This window comes from Heptranchias perlo, unplaced genomic scaffold (genome assembly GCF_035084215.1).
Source record: "Heptranchias perlo isolate sHepPer1 unplaced genomic scaffold, sHepPer1.hap1 HAP1_SCAFFOLD_1025, whole genome shotgun sequence".
Taxonomy (NCBI): Eukaryota; Metazoa; Chordata; class Chondrichthyes; order Hexanchiformes; family Hexanchidae; genus Heptranchias; species Heptranchias perlo.
This window is the reverse complement of record NW_027138245.1, coordinates 19,294-33,756: the sequence shown is the minus strand read 5'-3', so window position 1 is coordinate 33,756 and position 14,463 is coordinate 19,294. Positions and strand designations below refer to the sequence as shown.

Below are 14,463 nucleotides of genomic sequence, written 5' to 3'. Positions count from 1 at the left end.
TAGTGAGAGTCAGTGCCCATGGAACCCGTACCCCAGTGAGAGTCAGTGCCCGTGTAACCCGTAACTACCCCAGTGAGAGTCAGTGCCCGTGGAACCCGTACCCCAGTGAGAGTCAGTGCCCGTGGAACCCGTACCCCAGTGAGAGTCAGTGCCCCATGTAACCCGTACCCCAGTGAGAGTCAGTGCCCGTGGAACCCGTACCCCAGTGAGAGTCAGTGCCCATGGAACCCGTACCCCAGTGAGAGCAGTGCCCGTGGAACCCGTACCCCAGGGAGAGTCAGTGCCGTGGAACCCGTACCCCAGTGAGAGTCAGTGTCCGTGGAACCCGTACCCCAGTGAGAGTCAGTGTCTGTGGAACCCGTACCCCAGTGAGAGTCAGTGCCCGTGGAACCCGTACCCCAGTGAGAGTCAGTGTCCGTGGAACCCGTACCCCAGTGAGAGTCAGTGTCTGTGGAACCCGTACCCCAGGGAGAGTCAGTGCCCATGGAACCCGTACCCCAGGGAGAGTCAGTGCCCGTGGAACCCGTTACCCCAGTGAGAGTCAGTGCCCGTGGAACCCGTACCCCAGTGAGAGTCAGTGCCCGTGGAACCCGTACCCCAGTGAGAGTCAGTGTCCGTGGAACCCGTACCCCAGTGAGAGTCCAGTGTCTGTGGAACCCGTACCCCAGGGAGAGTCAGTGCCCATGGAACCCGTTACCCCAGTGAGAGTCAGTGCCCATGAACCCGCACCCCATGTTCACCCACAGCTACAAACTGGGTGCTGACAGAGCCCCTTTAAAGGGGCCAGTAGATCTTGGGGGGGAATAGAGATCATACTCACGTGGACAGGGTACATGCTCTTGAGGGTCTGTCGGAATCTCTCGGTCACTTTGATGAATAAAGTTTCAATATTTGATTCTTGGGAACCACGAGAGTTGAGATCGTTAACCTGACGATAAAATATCCAGGTCATCCCAGGGAAAAGGCACCAATCACCATCACTGACAAAATCCAGAGAGAGACAGAGAGAGCGAGACGGAGAGAGCGAGACGGAGAGAGCGAGACGGACCGAGAGAGAGAGAGGGACCGAGAGAGAGAGAGGGACCGAGAGAGAGAGAGAGAGAGAGAGAGAGGGGGACCGAGAGAGAGAGAGGGACCCGCGAGAGCGACAGAGACGGAGAGAGAGCAAGAGAAAGAGACGGAGAGAGCGAAAGAGACGGAGAGAGAGGGAGACAGAGAGAGAGGGAGACAGAGAGAGAGGGAGACAGAGAGAGAGGAGACAGAGAGAGAGGGAGACAGAGAGAGAGGGAGACAGAGAGAGAGGGAGACAGAGAGAGAGGGAGACAGAGAGAGAGGGAGACAGAGAGAGAGAGCGACGGAGCGAGCCAGAGACAGACAGCGACGGAGCGAGCCAAGAGACAGAGAGGGCGCGAGAGCCAGAGACAGAGACACACACACACACACACACACGGAGAGGGAGAGAGAGAGAGACACAGAGAGAGAGGGAGAGACGGACACACACACACACACAGACGGAGAGCGAGACACACAGATAGAGAGAATGTGCAAGAAGGACAGACATTGAGAGAGATGGAGACAGAGACAGAATGGAGTGACCAAGCATGATCTGAAGGGGAAGAGAGAGAGAGAGAAATTGAGCAGCAAAAGAGAGTGAGAGCGAGAGGGAGAGAGAGAGACTGCACACCAGGGGAGGAGGAAGTGAACGTGACGGCACTGGGAGAGACGATGAGAGCGCGGCGGGGGAGGGGGGAGAGCGTGGCGGGGGAGGGGGGAGAGCGCGGCGGGGGAGGGGGGAGAGCGCGGCGGGGGAGGGGGGAGAGCGCGGCGGGGGAGGGGGAGAGCGCGGCGGGGGAGGGGGGAGAGCGCGGCGGGGGAGGGGGGGAGAGCGCGGCGGGGGGAGGGGGGAGAGCGCGGCGGGGAGGGGGGGAGAGCGCGGCGGGGGAGGGGGGAGAGCGCGGCGGGGGGAGGGGGGAGAGCGCGGCGGGGGAGGGGGGGAGAGCGCGGCGGGGGAGGGGGGAGAGCGCGGCGGGGGAGGGGGGAGAGCGCGGCGGGGGGAGGGGGGGGAGGAGAGCGCGGCGGGGGAGGGGGAGAGCGCGGCGGGGGAGGGGGGAGAGCTCGGCGGGGGAGGGGGGGAGAGCGCGGCGGGGGAGGGGGGAGCGCGGCGGGGGAGGGGGGGAGAGCGCGGCGGGGGAGGGGGGAGAGCGCGGCGGGGGAGGGGGGAGAGCGCGGCGGGGGAGGGGGGAAGAGCGCGGCGGGGGAGGGGGGAGAGCGCGGCGGGGGGAGGGGGGGAGGAGGCGCGGCGGGGAGTGGGGAGCGTGGCGGGGGAGGGGGGAGAGCGTGGCGGGGGAGGGGGGAGCGTGGCGGGGGAGGGGGGAGAGCGCGGCGGGGGAGGGGGGAGAGCGCGGCGGGGGAGGGGGGAGAGAGCGCGGCGGGGAGGGGGAGAGCGCGGCGGGGGAGGGGGGAGAGCGCGGCGGGGGAGGGGGGAGCGTGGCGGGGGAGGGGAGAGCGCGGCGGGGGAGGGGGGAGAGCGCGGCGGGGGGAGGGGGGAGAGCGCGGCGGGGAGGGGGGAGAGCGCGGCGGGGGAGGGGGGAGAGCGCGGCGGGGGAGGGGGGAGAGCGCGGCGGGGAGGGGAGAGCGCGGCGGGGGAGGGGGAGAGCGCGGCGGGGGAGGGGGGAGAGCGCGGCGGGGGAGGGGAGAGCGCGGCGGGGGAGGGGGGAGAGCGCGGCGGGGGAGGGGAGAGAGCGCGGCGGGGGAGGGGGGATGAGAGCGCGGCGGGGGAGGGGAGAGAGCGCGGCGGGGGAGGGGAGAGAGCGCGGCGGGGGAGGGGAGAGAGCGCGGCGGGGAGGGGAGAGCGCGGCGGGGGAGGGGGAGCTCGGCAGAGAATGATGGAGGGAGAGAGAGAACAAGTTGGAGGACGGAGAGTGGGCGATCATGAGATAGAGGCCGAACAGGCTACAGCGAGAGAGAGAGACACAGGAGGAGGAGGGAGAGGAAGAAAGAGACGGACACAATGAGACAGGGAGACGATGGGATTGGGAGGACAGCTCGGTATTCCTGGACTCACCTTGTTCAGGAGGAACTCGTCCAGATGTTTCAGCTCGTTGGCGTTGGTGATTCTTCGCCCCATGTGCACGTCCCACTGCTCCGACACTGTTGTGGCGTTACTAATCTTTATGCTGCGAGATCGTTTCACTCTCGTTGCGTGATCTTTGGCTGGGTCCAGATACGGGTAGTGAGTGGAATGAGCCAGGGGGAACGTAGCAGATTTCCCCAACTCCGCCTCTGCAAACAAAACGGTGGTTACTTTACCTGCAACGTTTAAACCCCGGTGAGAAGTGCGAGTGAGGGAAACGCTTCCTGTCAGCAACCTCGGTGTTTACCCCCACCCCCCCGCTCGGGTCCCAACGGAGGGGTCCAGCCCACGCTGATGGAGGAGATTCTCTGGACCCCACCCCCCCGCGCCCCAAGTCCTCGGCACCGGGCTCACTGACCTGACGGCCAGACCTGTGGGGGAAATCTCAGTCTCACTGCCCACATGAATTTCACTTCCTGTTCTGGAGCAGATTCCCAGAGCAGGGAGCTGACTCAGGAATTCACTGTCCAGCTTCTGCTGACAATACTGAGATCTGCTGAGAGGGGAGGGAGATAAATAACAACACGGAGAGAGGGAGGGGAAGGATATTAGTCAGTGAAGTAGGAGATCAGTGAGGGGTGTAGGGGGGGGGCACGATAGAATAATCAGACACGGACTCGGGACGGGGTGGGACTGATGGGCCGAGTGGCCTTTTCTCACTCTTGTCATTCTCAGATTCTCCGTGAAACAGAAGCGAGCAAACTCACTGTCCCCAAACTCTTCATCGTGTCCTGGGCCAGGATTGGAGTGGCCTCTTCAGGTGTCTGTGGAAGCTCCTTCGAAGACTTTTTGTCTGCTTGCCGTTTCCCGAGGAGCCTCCGTAACGGACTGCGGTACGTGGACCTGCACAGGGACAGAGAGAGAGAGAGAGAGGGGACAGAGAGAGAGAGAGAGAGACAGAGAGAGAGAGAGAGAGGGACAGAGAGAGAGAGAGAGACAGAGAGAGAGAGAGACAGAGAGAGAGAGGGACAGAGAGAGGGACAGAGAGAGAGAGAGAGAGAGGGAGAGGGACAGAGAGAGAGAGGGACAGAGAGAGAGAGAGAGAGGGACAGAGTGAGAGAGAGAGAGAGGGACAGAGAGAGAGAGAGAGGGACAGAGAGAGAGAGAGAGAGGGACAGAGAGAGAGAGAGAGGGACAGAGAGAGAGAGAGAGGGACAGAGAGAGAGAGAGAGGGACAGAGAGAGAGAGAGGGACAGAGAGAGAGAGAGAGAGGAGAGAGAGAGGGACAGAGAGAGGACAGAGAGAGAGAGAGAGAGACAGAGAGAGAGAGAGAGAGAGGGACAGAGAGAGAGAGAGAGAGAGAGGGACAGAGAGAGAGAGAGAGAGAGGGACAGAGAGAGAGAGAGAGAGGGACAGAGAGAGAGAGAGAGAGAGGGACAGAGAGAGAGAGAGAGAGAGGGACAGAGAGAGAGAGAGAGAGAGAGGGACAGAGAGAGAGAGAGAGGGACAGAGAGAGAGAGAGAGAGGGACAGAGAGAGAGAGAGAGAGGGAGACAGAGAGAGAGAGAGAGAGAGAGGGACAGAGAGAGAGAGAGAGAGAGGGACAGAGAGAGAGAGAGGGACAGAGAGAGAGAGAGAGAGAGGGACAGAGAGAGAGAGAGGGACAGAGAGAGAGAGAGGGACAGAGAGAGGAGAAAACCTGTAAACACAAGAACACATCCACCAAAATCCCCGCCCACCAAAATACTTCCATTCGAATATCTTCATCGTATCAGAGCAAGTACAGCACAGCAGGAGGCCATTCAGCCCATCATGCCTGTGCCGGCTCTTTGAAACAGCTATCCAATCAGTCCCACTCCCCTGATCTTTCCTCGGAGCCCTCTAAATTTTTCCCTTTCAAGTATTTATCCAATTCCCTTATGAAAGTTATTATTGAATCTGCTTCCCACCGCCCTTTCAGGCAGCGCATTCCAGATCAGAACAACTCGCTGCATAAAAAAATGTTTCCTCATGTCGCCTCTCGCTCTTTTGCCGATCACCTTAAATCTGTGTCCTCTGGTTACCGATCGTTCTACCACTGGAAACAGTTTCTCCTTATTTACTCTCTCAAAACCCTTTTGACCCATTTTGATTGTAGATTACCACAGTGCTCAAACCGACCCCACGTCCAGTCAGTGCGGGGACCCTGCCCAGAGTCAAGGTCCTGTGTTGTCGCCCTCTTCCCTCTCAGCGGCAGTTTTCCTCCGTATACCCCCCCTCCCCCCCCTCCAATTTGAGGGGCCAGGCTCCCTCCGGTACCTCATCCAATACTTACCCCAAGTGCAATTCCCAGCTGGAGTCAGCGGACTGTGATCAAGGGGAAGAAATCCCGGCTGATGTAACATCACCCGTCTCCGCCCCGGCCTCAGCTCATCTGCTGCTGAAACCTCATCCGTGCCTTGTTACCTTCAGACTCCACTATTCCAATGCTCTCCTGGCCGGTCTCCCATCTTCCACCCTGATAAACTTGAGCTCATCCAAAACTCTGCTGCCCATATCCTAACTTGCACCAAGTCCCTGTGCTCGCTGACCCACATTGGCTCCCAGTCCAGCAACTCTACGATTTTAAAATTTTCATCCTTGTTTTCAAATCCCTCCATGGCCTCGCCCCTCCCTATCTCTGTAACCTCCTCCAGCCCTACAACACCTCCGAGATCTCTGCGCTCCTCCAATTTGGCCTCTTGCGTATCCTGATTTTAATCGCTCCACCATTGGCGGCCGTGCCTTCAGCTGCCTGGGCCCTAAGCTCTGGAATTCCCCTCCCTAAACCTCTCCACCTCTCTCTCCTCCTTTAAGACGCTCCTTAAAATCTACCTCTTTGACCAAGCTTTTGATCACCTGTCCTAATATCTCCTTATGTGGCTCGGCGTCAAATTTTTATTTGATAATCGCTCCTGTGAAGCACCTTGGGACATTTTACTACATTAAAGGCGCTATATAAATGGAAGTTATTGATGATGATGATTTCCCCGTCCCCAGCCCAGGGGTGTGGGGGTGAATTGTCGTGCCTCAGGACAGACTAGTGACCTTCTCCTGTGCGTGAGAGCCTCCAGTGAGAAACAAACAAAGTCTCGGACGTACTTGGGAGATTCGAGTGGCTGCGCAGGGTCCTGCTCCTGAGACAACTTCTTTTGCACCGACTGTTTTGTTGGGGTTCTGTCACCATCCTGGGGTCCGTTCGTTGGACTCTAGAGGGGGAAGAAGGGAGGGAGAGAGGGAGGGGGAGAGAGAGGGCAGGAGAGGAAGAGAGAGGGAGGGGGGAGGGAGATGGAGGGAGGGGGGGAGGGAGATGGAGGGAGGGGGGGGAGGGAGATGGAGGGAGGGGGGAGGGAGATGGAGGGAGGGGGGGAGGAGATGGAGGGAGGGGGGGGAGGGAGATGGAGGGAGGGGGGGGAGGGAGATGGAGGGAGGGGGGGAGGGAGATGAGGGAGGGGGGAGGGAGATGGAGGGAGGGGGGGAGGGGGAGGAGATGGAGGGAGGGGGGAGGGAGATGGAGGGAGGGGGGAGGGAGATGGAGGGAGGGGGTGGGAGGGAGATGGAGGGAGAGGGGGAGGGAGATGGAGGGAGAGGGGGAGGGAGATGGAGGGAGGGGGGGAGGGAGATGGAGGGAGGGGGGAGGGAGATGGAGGGAGGGGGGGAGGGAGATGGAGGGAGGGGGGAGGGAGATGGAGGGAGGGGGAAGGGAGATGGAGGGAGGGGGAAGGGAGATGGAGGGAGGGGGAAGGGAGATGGAGGGAGGGGGAAGGGAGATGGAGGGAGGGGGAAGGGAGATGGAGGGAGGGAGATGGAGGGAGGGAGATGGAGGGAGGGAGATGGAGGGAGGGAGATGGAGGGAGGGAGATGGAGGGAGGGAGATGGAGGGAGGGAGATGGAGGGAGGGAGATGGAGGGAGGGAGATGGAGGGAGGGAGATGGAGGGAGGGAGATGGAGGGAGGGAGATGGAGATGGAGATGGAGGGAGATGGAGATGGAGATGGAGGGAGATGGAGATGGAGGGAGATGGAGATGGAGATGGACGGAGGAGATGGAGATGGAGATGGACGGAGGGAGATGGAGATGGACGGAGGGAGATGGAGATGGACGGAGGGAGATGGAGATGGACGGAGGAGATGGAGATGGACGGAGGGAGATGGAGAGAGGGAGAAGGAGAGGGAGAGAGGGAAGGAGAGGGAGGGAGGGAGATGGGGAGGGAGGGAGAGCGAGAGGAAGAGAAAGGAGAGAAGGAGAGAGAGAGAGAAAGGGGAGAGGAAGAGAGAAAGGGAGAGGAAGAGAGAAAGGGAGGAGGAAGAGAGAAAGGGATAGAAGAGAGACAGAGAGAGGGAGAGGGAGAGGAAGGAGAGAATGGAGGGGGGAGAGAGAGAGAGGAGAGAGATATAAATTTTATTAGAAATTTTTTCCAAGTAAAAACCCAACAAGAGCCATAAATTCTGTTTTCACAAAAAAAACAAAATAAATTGTTTCCCAGTTAGTGGGGGGGGTGTGGGTGTGGGTGGGGTGATCCTGTGTGGTTCTGTACAGACCAGCAATCCCGGGAAGCAGAGCTGCTTCTGCCCTCTGCCGCCAAAGTGTCCCAGGACCAGGCCCAGGAGAGCCACCCCTGAGGGACCTCTATTTCCCACAGCCTCCCTGCTTGGGGCAGGTTCACCACCGGCCAGAACTCTTCATATTCGTCCTTCTCCTCATAGAAACACGGAAGGAGGCCATTCGGCCCATCGTGCCTGTGCCGGCTCTTTGAAAGAGCTGTCCAATTAGCCCCACTCCCCCCTGCTCTTTCCCCACAGCCCTGCAAATTTTTCCTTTTCAAGTATTTATCCAAATCCCTTTTGAAAGTTATTATTGAATCTGCTTCCACCGCCCTTTCAGGCAGCGCATTCCAGATCAGAACAACTCGCTGCGTAAAAAATTTCCTCCAACTAAATATTGGGAAGACCGAAGTCATTGTCTTTGGTCCCCACGACTAATTCAGTTTCCTCACCACCGACTCCGTCCCTCTCCCCGGCCACGGTCTGAGGCTGAACCAGAACGTTCATAACCTCGACGTCCTATTTGACCCTGAGATGAGCTTCCAACCACATATCCGCTCCATCACCGAGACCGCCGACTTCCACCTCCGTAACATCGCCCATCCCCGCCCCTGACTCACCTCATCCGTGCCTTTGTTACCTTCAGATCGACTATTCCAATGCTCTCCTGGCCGGCCTCCCATCTCCCACCCTCCATAAACTTGAGCTCATCCAAAACTCTGCTGCCCCGTATCCTAACTCGCACCAAGTCCTGTTCACCCATCACCCCCACGCCCCGTGCTCGCTGACCTACATTGGCTCCCGGTCTGGCAACGCCTCGATTTTAAAATTCTCATCCTTGTTTTCAAATCCCTCCATGGCCCTCGCCCCCCTCCCTATCTCTGTAACCTCCTCTAACCCTACAACCCTCCGAGATCTCTGCGCTCCTCCAATTCTGGCCTCTTGCGCATCCCCGATTTTCATCGCTCCACCATTGGCGGCCGTGCCTTCAGCTGCCTAGGGCCTAAGCTCTGGAATTCCCTCCCTAAACCTCTCCACCTCTCTCTCCTCCTTTAAGATGCCCTTAAAACCTACCTCTTTGACCAAGCTTTTGGTCACCTGTCCCAATATCTCCTTATGTGGCTCGGTGTCAAATTTTGTTAGATAATCGTTCCTGTGAAGCGCCTTGGGACATTTTACTACATTTCAGGCGCTATATAAATGCAAGTTGTTGTTGTTGTGTCCCCAATTCCGTTGAGAATTTTAGCGAGGGGGGGGAATAGGCAAGGCAGCCCATGAGAGGGGCAGAGAACTCTCTTTCAACGCACGCCCAGGGCTGACAAACAGCCTGAGGATATGAAAGAGTCACAACTGGAATCTATTCAAATATAATCAAAGGAAAGAGCTAAATTAAAAAGGAAGGAATTCCTGTTTGGGTCAGCTGCAATTAAATGGTCAAAACTCCAAACAGAGTGAACGGCACTGAGGCTGGGTTGCAATCATTCATTTTCTTTTAACAGCTTCCCTCTGGATCACCAGCAACTGAATCCACATCCCTCTCCCCTCCGTCCACGCAAACACACGGTCCAGTCCATACATATAACTCTCCCCTCCCCCATCGAAACACATGGTCCAGTCCACATCCCACCGTCCCCATGGAAACACAGTCCAGTCCACACCCCACCGTCCCCATGGAAACACACGGTCCAGTCCACACCCCACCGTCCCCATGGAAACACACGGTCCAGTCCACACCCCACCATCCCCATGGAAACACAGTCCAGTCCACACCCCACTGTCCCCATGGAAACACACGGTCCAGTCCACACCCCACCGTCCCCATGGAAACACACGGTCCAGTCCACACCCCACCGTCCCCATGGAAACACACGGTCCAGTCCACACCCCACCGTCCCCATGGAAACACACAGTCCAGTCCACACCCCACTGTCCCCATGGAAACACACGGTCCAGTCCACACCCCACCATCCCCATGGAAACACAGTCCAGTCCACACCCCACCGTCCCCATGGAAACACAGTCCAGTCCACACCCCACCGTCCCCATGGAAACACAGTCCAGTCCACACCCCACCGTCCCCATGGAAACACAGTCCAGTCCACACCCCACTGTCCCCATGGAAACACACGGTCCAGTCCACACCCCACCATCCCCATGGAAACACAGTCCAGTCCACACCCCACCATCCCCATGGAAACACACGGTCCAGTCCACATCCCACCGTCCCCATGGAAACACAGTCCATTTCACACCCCACTGTCCCCATGGAAACACACGGTCCAGTCCACACCCCACCATCCCCATGGAAACACAGTCCAGTCCACACCCCACTGTCCCCACGGAAACACAGTCCAGTCCACACCCCACTGTCCCCATGGAAACACACGGTCCAGTCCACACCCCACTGTCCCCATGGAAACACACGGTCCAGTCCACACCCCACCATCCCACGGAAACACAGTCCAGTTCACACCCCACCGAAACACAGTCCAGTCCACACCCCACTGTCCCCATGGAAACACGGTCCAGTCCACACCCCACTGTCCCCATGGAAACACACGGTCCAGTCCACACCCCACTGTCCCCATCCACTCAGGGAACTGGACCCCCGTCAGTGGGCACCTTGGCCACATGGAGTGGTGGTTGGCAGATGGGTTTCACGTACTTGGGCACCGAGATCGCGATGGGTTGGGTGAAGGTCGAGAACCCGTGACATGGTCTGGAGGGAAGAATCTACAGGGAGACCTGGAGAACAGACACCAGCCAAACACTCCTCTGGGCAGGTGAATGGTTTGTGTAAGAATTGAAGGGATATTCTGGGAGAGTTTTTTTTTAAATTGTGGAGAGGGGAAGGAAGACAATTCAGAGTGAGAAAAGGACATGTGGCTCATCAGTCCTGCTCCATTCGGAGCCCCAGTTTGACTATTCGACTGTGGACTGCCTTCTCGTTGACCCCCTACTTTAACTACACCAACTTCAACCCCAACCTGAGCTGAGAAAAGGGAACGGAGATAGGACAGTCTGACCAGGTGAGTGGAGGAGGGGGGAGGGGGGGGGCAAAGAGGGAGGGAGTGGGAGGGACAGCGAGAGTGTGTTAGAGTGAGATTGAGCATGAGCATAATTGGGGGGTGTGTGTATAAGAGGAGAACATGCACTGGCCCAGTGTGTCGGTTAATGTACACATGCTCACACTCACACACACTGGGACAATGCTCACACTCACACACACTGGGACAATGCTCACACTCACACACACTGGGACAATGCTCACACTCACACACACTGGGACAATGCTCACACTCACACACACTGGGACAATGCTCACACTCACACACACTGGGACAATGCTCACACTCACACACACTGGGACAATGCTCACACTCACACACACTGGGACAATGCTCACACTCACACACACTGGGACAATGCTCACACTCACACAATCCAATATGTCACCCTGGAAACGCAGAGGCTGCAATTCCAAGTTGGGATGGAGCCATTAAGACTCGCCGGGAAGCGGATTCGTCACCAGATTCGAGGGCGGTCCATGTGATTGGAGCCCGGCCCGAGCTGCACACAGCCTGATCCAATATCTCAGGACCGCAAGTTAAAAATAGCCCAGTCTGGTGGGTGAGAAATGCCAGGTTTCCACCCGCTCCATGTGTTAGTAACTAAATTAATCCTCCACAGATGATCCATCTCTCCCAGCGATGCCTGGATCGCATCTTAGCATCAATTGCAAACCAAGAAAAATACAAAGGGGGGAGGAAGGTGGAGTTCCCGGGGTGGGTGGGGGGGAGGAGGCACAGGGGAGACCCGGGGGAGAGAGGCAGGGGAGTCCCGGGGGGGAGAAAGAGTCACGGGGGTGGGGGAGGGGATGGGGAAGGGGTGAGGGAACGCACCGATTTCTGCCCTTAGATCCCAGCTAACTCATGTGTAACCCTTAACGAAGATGCGAGAAGTGCAGGTGAATGTTTTAAATGCACAGCAGGTCGGTCAGCGTCTGAAAGGGGGAAGTGGAGACTGTGCGTCTGCCAGAAGGTACTTTAGGAGGGGCCTTCCATCAAGGAGGGGAAACTCCAGTTGCCGCTGCATTGTAATCTGGATCTTCCTGCAGGTCTTGTATCCATCAGGAATCCCATTCCCAACAGCACAGAAACAGGCCATTCGGCCCAACAGGTCTATGCTGGTGTTTATGCTCCACACGAGCCTCCTCCCTCCCTACTTCATCTCACCCTATCAGCACATCCTTCTATTCCTTTCTCCCTCGTGTTTATCGAGCTTCCCCTTAAATGTATCTACACTATTCGCCTCAACTACTCCTTGTGGGAGCGAGTTCCACATTCTCACCACTCTCTGGGTAAAGAAGTTTCTCCTGAATTCCCTATTGGATTTATCAGTGACTATCTTATATTTATGGCCCCTAGTTCTGGTCTCCCCCACAAGTGGAAACATCTTCTCTACGTCTACCCTATCAAACACTTTCATAATTGTAAACACCTCTATCAGGTCACCCCTCAGTCTTCTATTTTCTAGAGAATAGAGCCCCAGCCTGTTCAATCTTTCCTGACAGGTGTAATCTCTCAGTTCTGGTATCATCCTTGTGATTCTGTTCTTGCACCTTCTCCACATGTGAATCGAGATGGTGAATGGTTCACAGGCTATTTGACTGTGGAAGGCACAAGGCCAAGTCCTCACCCAATGTCAGCTCACAGGTTTAGGAAGGAGTCACTGGACGGTCATCGGGAGTTGGAGACCCGGCTGATTTCCCCCCCTCCCTAACCCGAGACCAATTTGAATGCCTCAACGATCAACTAACTCAACTCAGACCCCAGGGATGAGGCCTGGGCCCTGACTGGCCTGTACAGCTCAGTACCACAAGGGGCAGCGTTTCCCCGGGCAGCAGGGGACGAGCCCAAGCCCTCTGCCAGATGTTTCCCGCATCCTCAACAAATCCCTTGGGTCTCTCCCCCCCAACCCCTACCTCTCCTCCCCCACCCCTCGCCCCTCCTCCGCCCCTCCCTACCCATCCCCCACCTACCTCTTTTGACAGGGTCTCAGCAACACCCTCCGGAGAGCAGGATAATGTCAGAGTCACTCCGTCCTCCCGAGATAAAAGCTCTTTGTTCCTGTTGGGAAATCAGAGAAAGAGAGTGTGAGACAGAGGGAGAGGGAGGGTGAGGGATGGCGAGGGAGGGCGAGGGATGGCGAGAGGGAGGGCGAGAGGGAGGGCGAGAGGGAGGGCGAGGGATGGCGAGAGGGAGGGCGAGGGATGGCGAGAGGGAGGGCGAGGGATGGCGAGAGGGAGGGCGAGGGATGGCGAGAGGGAGGGCGAGGGATGGCGAGAGGGAGGGCGAGGGATGGCGAGAGGGAGGGCGAGGGATGGCGAGAGGGAGGGCGAGGGATGGCGAGAGGGAGGGCGAGGGATGGCGAGAGGGAGGGCGAGGGATGGCGAGAGGGAGGGCGAGGGATGGCGAGAGGGAGGGCGAGGGATGGCGAGAGGGAGGGCGAGGGATGGCGAGAGGGAGGGCGAGGGATGGCGAGAGGGAGGGCGAGGGAGGGCGAGGGGGAGGGCGAGGGGGAGGGCGAGGGATGGCGAGAGGGAGGGCGAGGGATGGCGAGAGGGAGGGCGAGGGATGGCGAGAGGGAGGGCGAGGGATGGCGAGAGGGAGGGCGAGGGATGGAGAGAGGGAGGGCGAGGGAGGGCGAGGGGGAGGGCGAGGGATGGCGAGAGGGAGGGCGAGGGATGGCGAGAGGGAGGGCGAGGGATGGCGAGAGGGAGGGCGAGGGATGGCGAGAGGGAGGGCGAGGGATGGCGAGGGATGGCGAGAGGGAGGGCGAGGGATGGCGAGAGGGAGGGCGAGGGATGGCGAGAGGGAGGGCGAGGGATGGCGAGGGATGGCGAGTGGGAGGGCGAGGGATGGCGAGAGGGAGGGCGAGGGATGGCGAGAGGGAGGGCGAGGGATGGCGAGGGATGGCGAGAGGGAGGGCGAGGGATGGCGAGAGGGAGGGCGAGGGATGGCGAGAGGGAGGGCGAGGGAGGGCGAGGGGGAGGGCGAGGGGGAGGGCGAGGGATGGCGAGAGGGAGGGCGAGGGATGGCGAGAGGGAGGGCGAGGGATGGCGAGAGGGAGGGCGAGGGATGGAGAGAGGGAGGGCGAGGGATGGAGAGAGGGAGGGCGAGGGATGGAGAGAGGGAGGGCGAGGGATGGAGAGAGGGAGGGCGAGGGATGGAGAGAGGGAGGGCGAGGGATGGAGAGAGGGAGGGCGAGGGATGGAGAGAGGGAGGGCGAGGGATGGAGAGAGGGAGGGCGAGGGATGGAGAGAGGGAGGGCGAGGGATGGAGAGAGGGAGGGCGAGAGGGAGGGCGAGGGAGGGCGAGAGGGAGGGCGAGAGGGAGGGCGAGAGGGAGGGCGAGAGGGAGGGCGAGAGGGAGGGCGAGAGGGAGGGCGAGGGTTTGCGAGAGGGAGGGCGAGGGTTTGCGAGAGGGAGGGCGAGGGATGGAGAGGGAGGGCGAGGGATGGAGAGGGAGGGCGAGAGGGAGCGGGAGAGAGCACAAGGGAGAGAGAAAGAGCGAGGGAGAGAGAGAGAGAGGGCGAGGGGAAGAGAGAGAGAGGGCGAGGGTGCGAGTGTAGATTAATAAAACACTCCTTACATCAGTATTCCCGGGTCATAAACCCCGGACAATCAGACTCGATTCTCACTGTGCTTTGAATGAAATCAGATACTTCTGATGAAACCAGTCTGCTCCCTCACCTCCCTCACCTCCCTCACCTCCCTCAGCTCCCTCAGCTCCCTCTTGCCTACAATTTAAGATGACTGGGTGGTCACA

The 14,463-nt window shown here is 59.0% G+C and overlaps 1 protein-coding gene across 1 annotated transcript in view; it reads right to left on the bottom strand.

Moving 5' to 3' along the window:
- LOC137307515 (unconventional myosin-IXb-like) overlaps positions 1-14,463 on the bottom strand; it is a 48,073-nt gene that overhangs the window by 19,480 nt on the left and 14,130 nt on the right. The window contains 5 exon segments of the mRNA XM_067976843.1: positions 821-928; positions 3,065-3,282; positions 3,837-3,976; positions 6,193-6,299; positions 12,675-12,762. Coding sequence (XP_067832944.1) covers positions 821-928; positions 3,065-3,282; positions 3,837-3,976; positions 6,193-6,299; positions 12,675-12,762 — 661 coding nt within the window.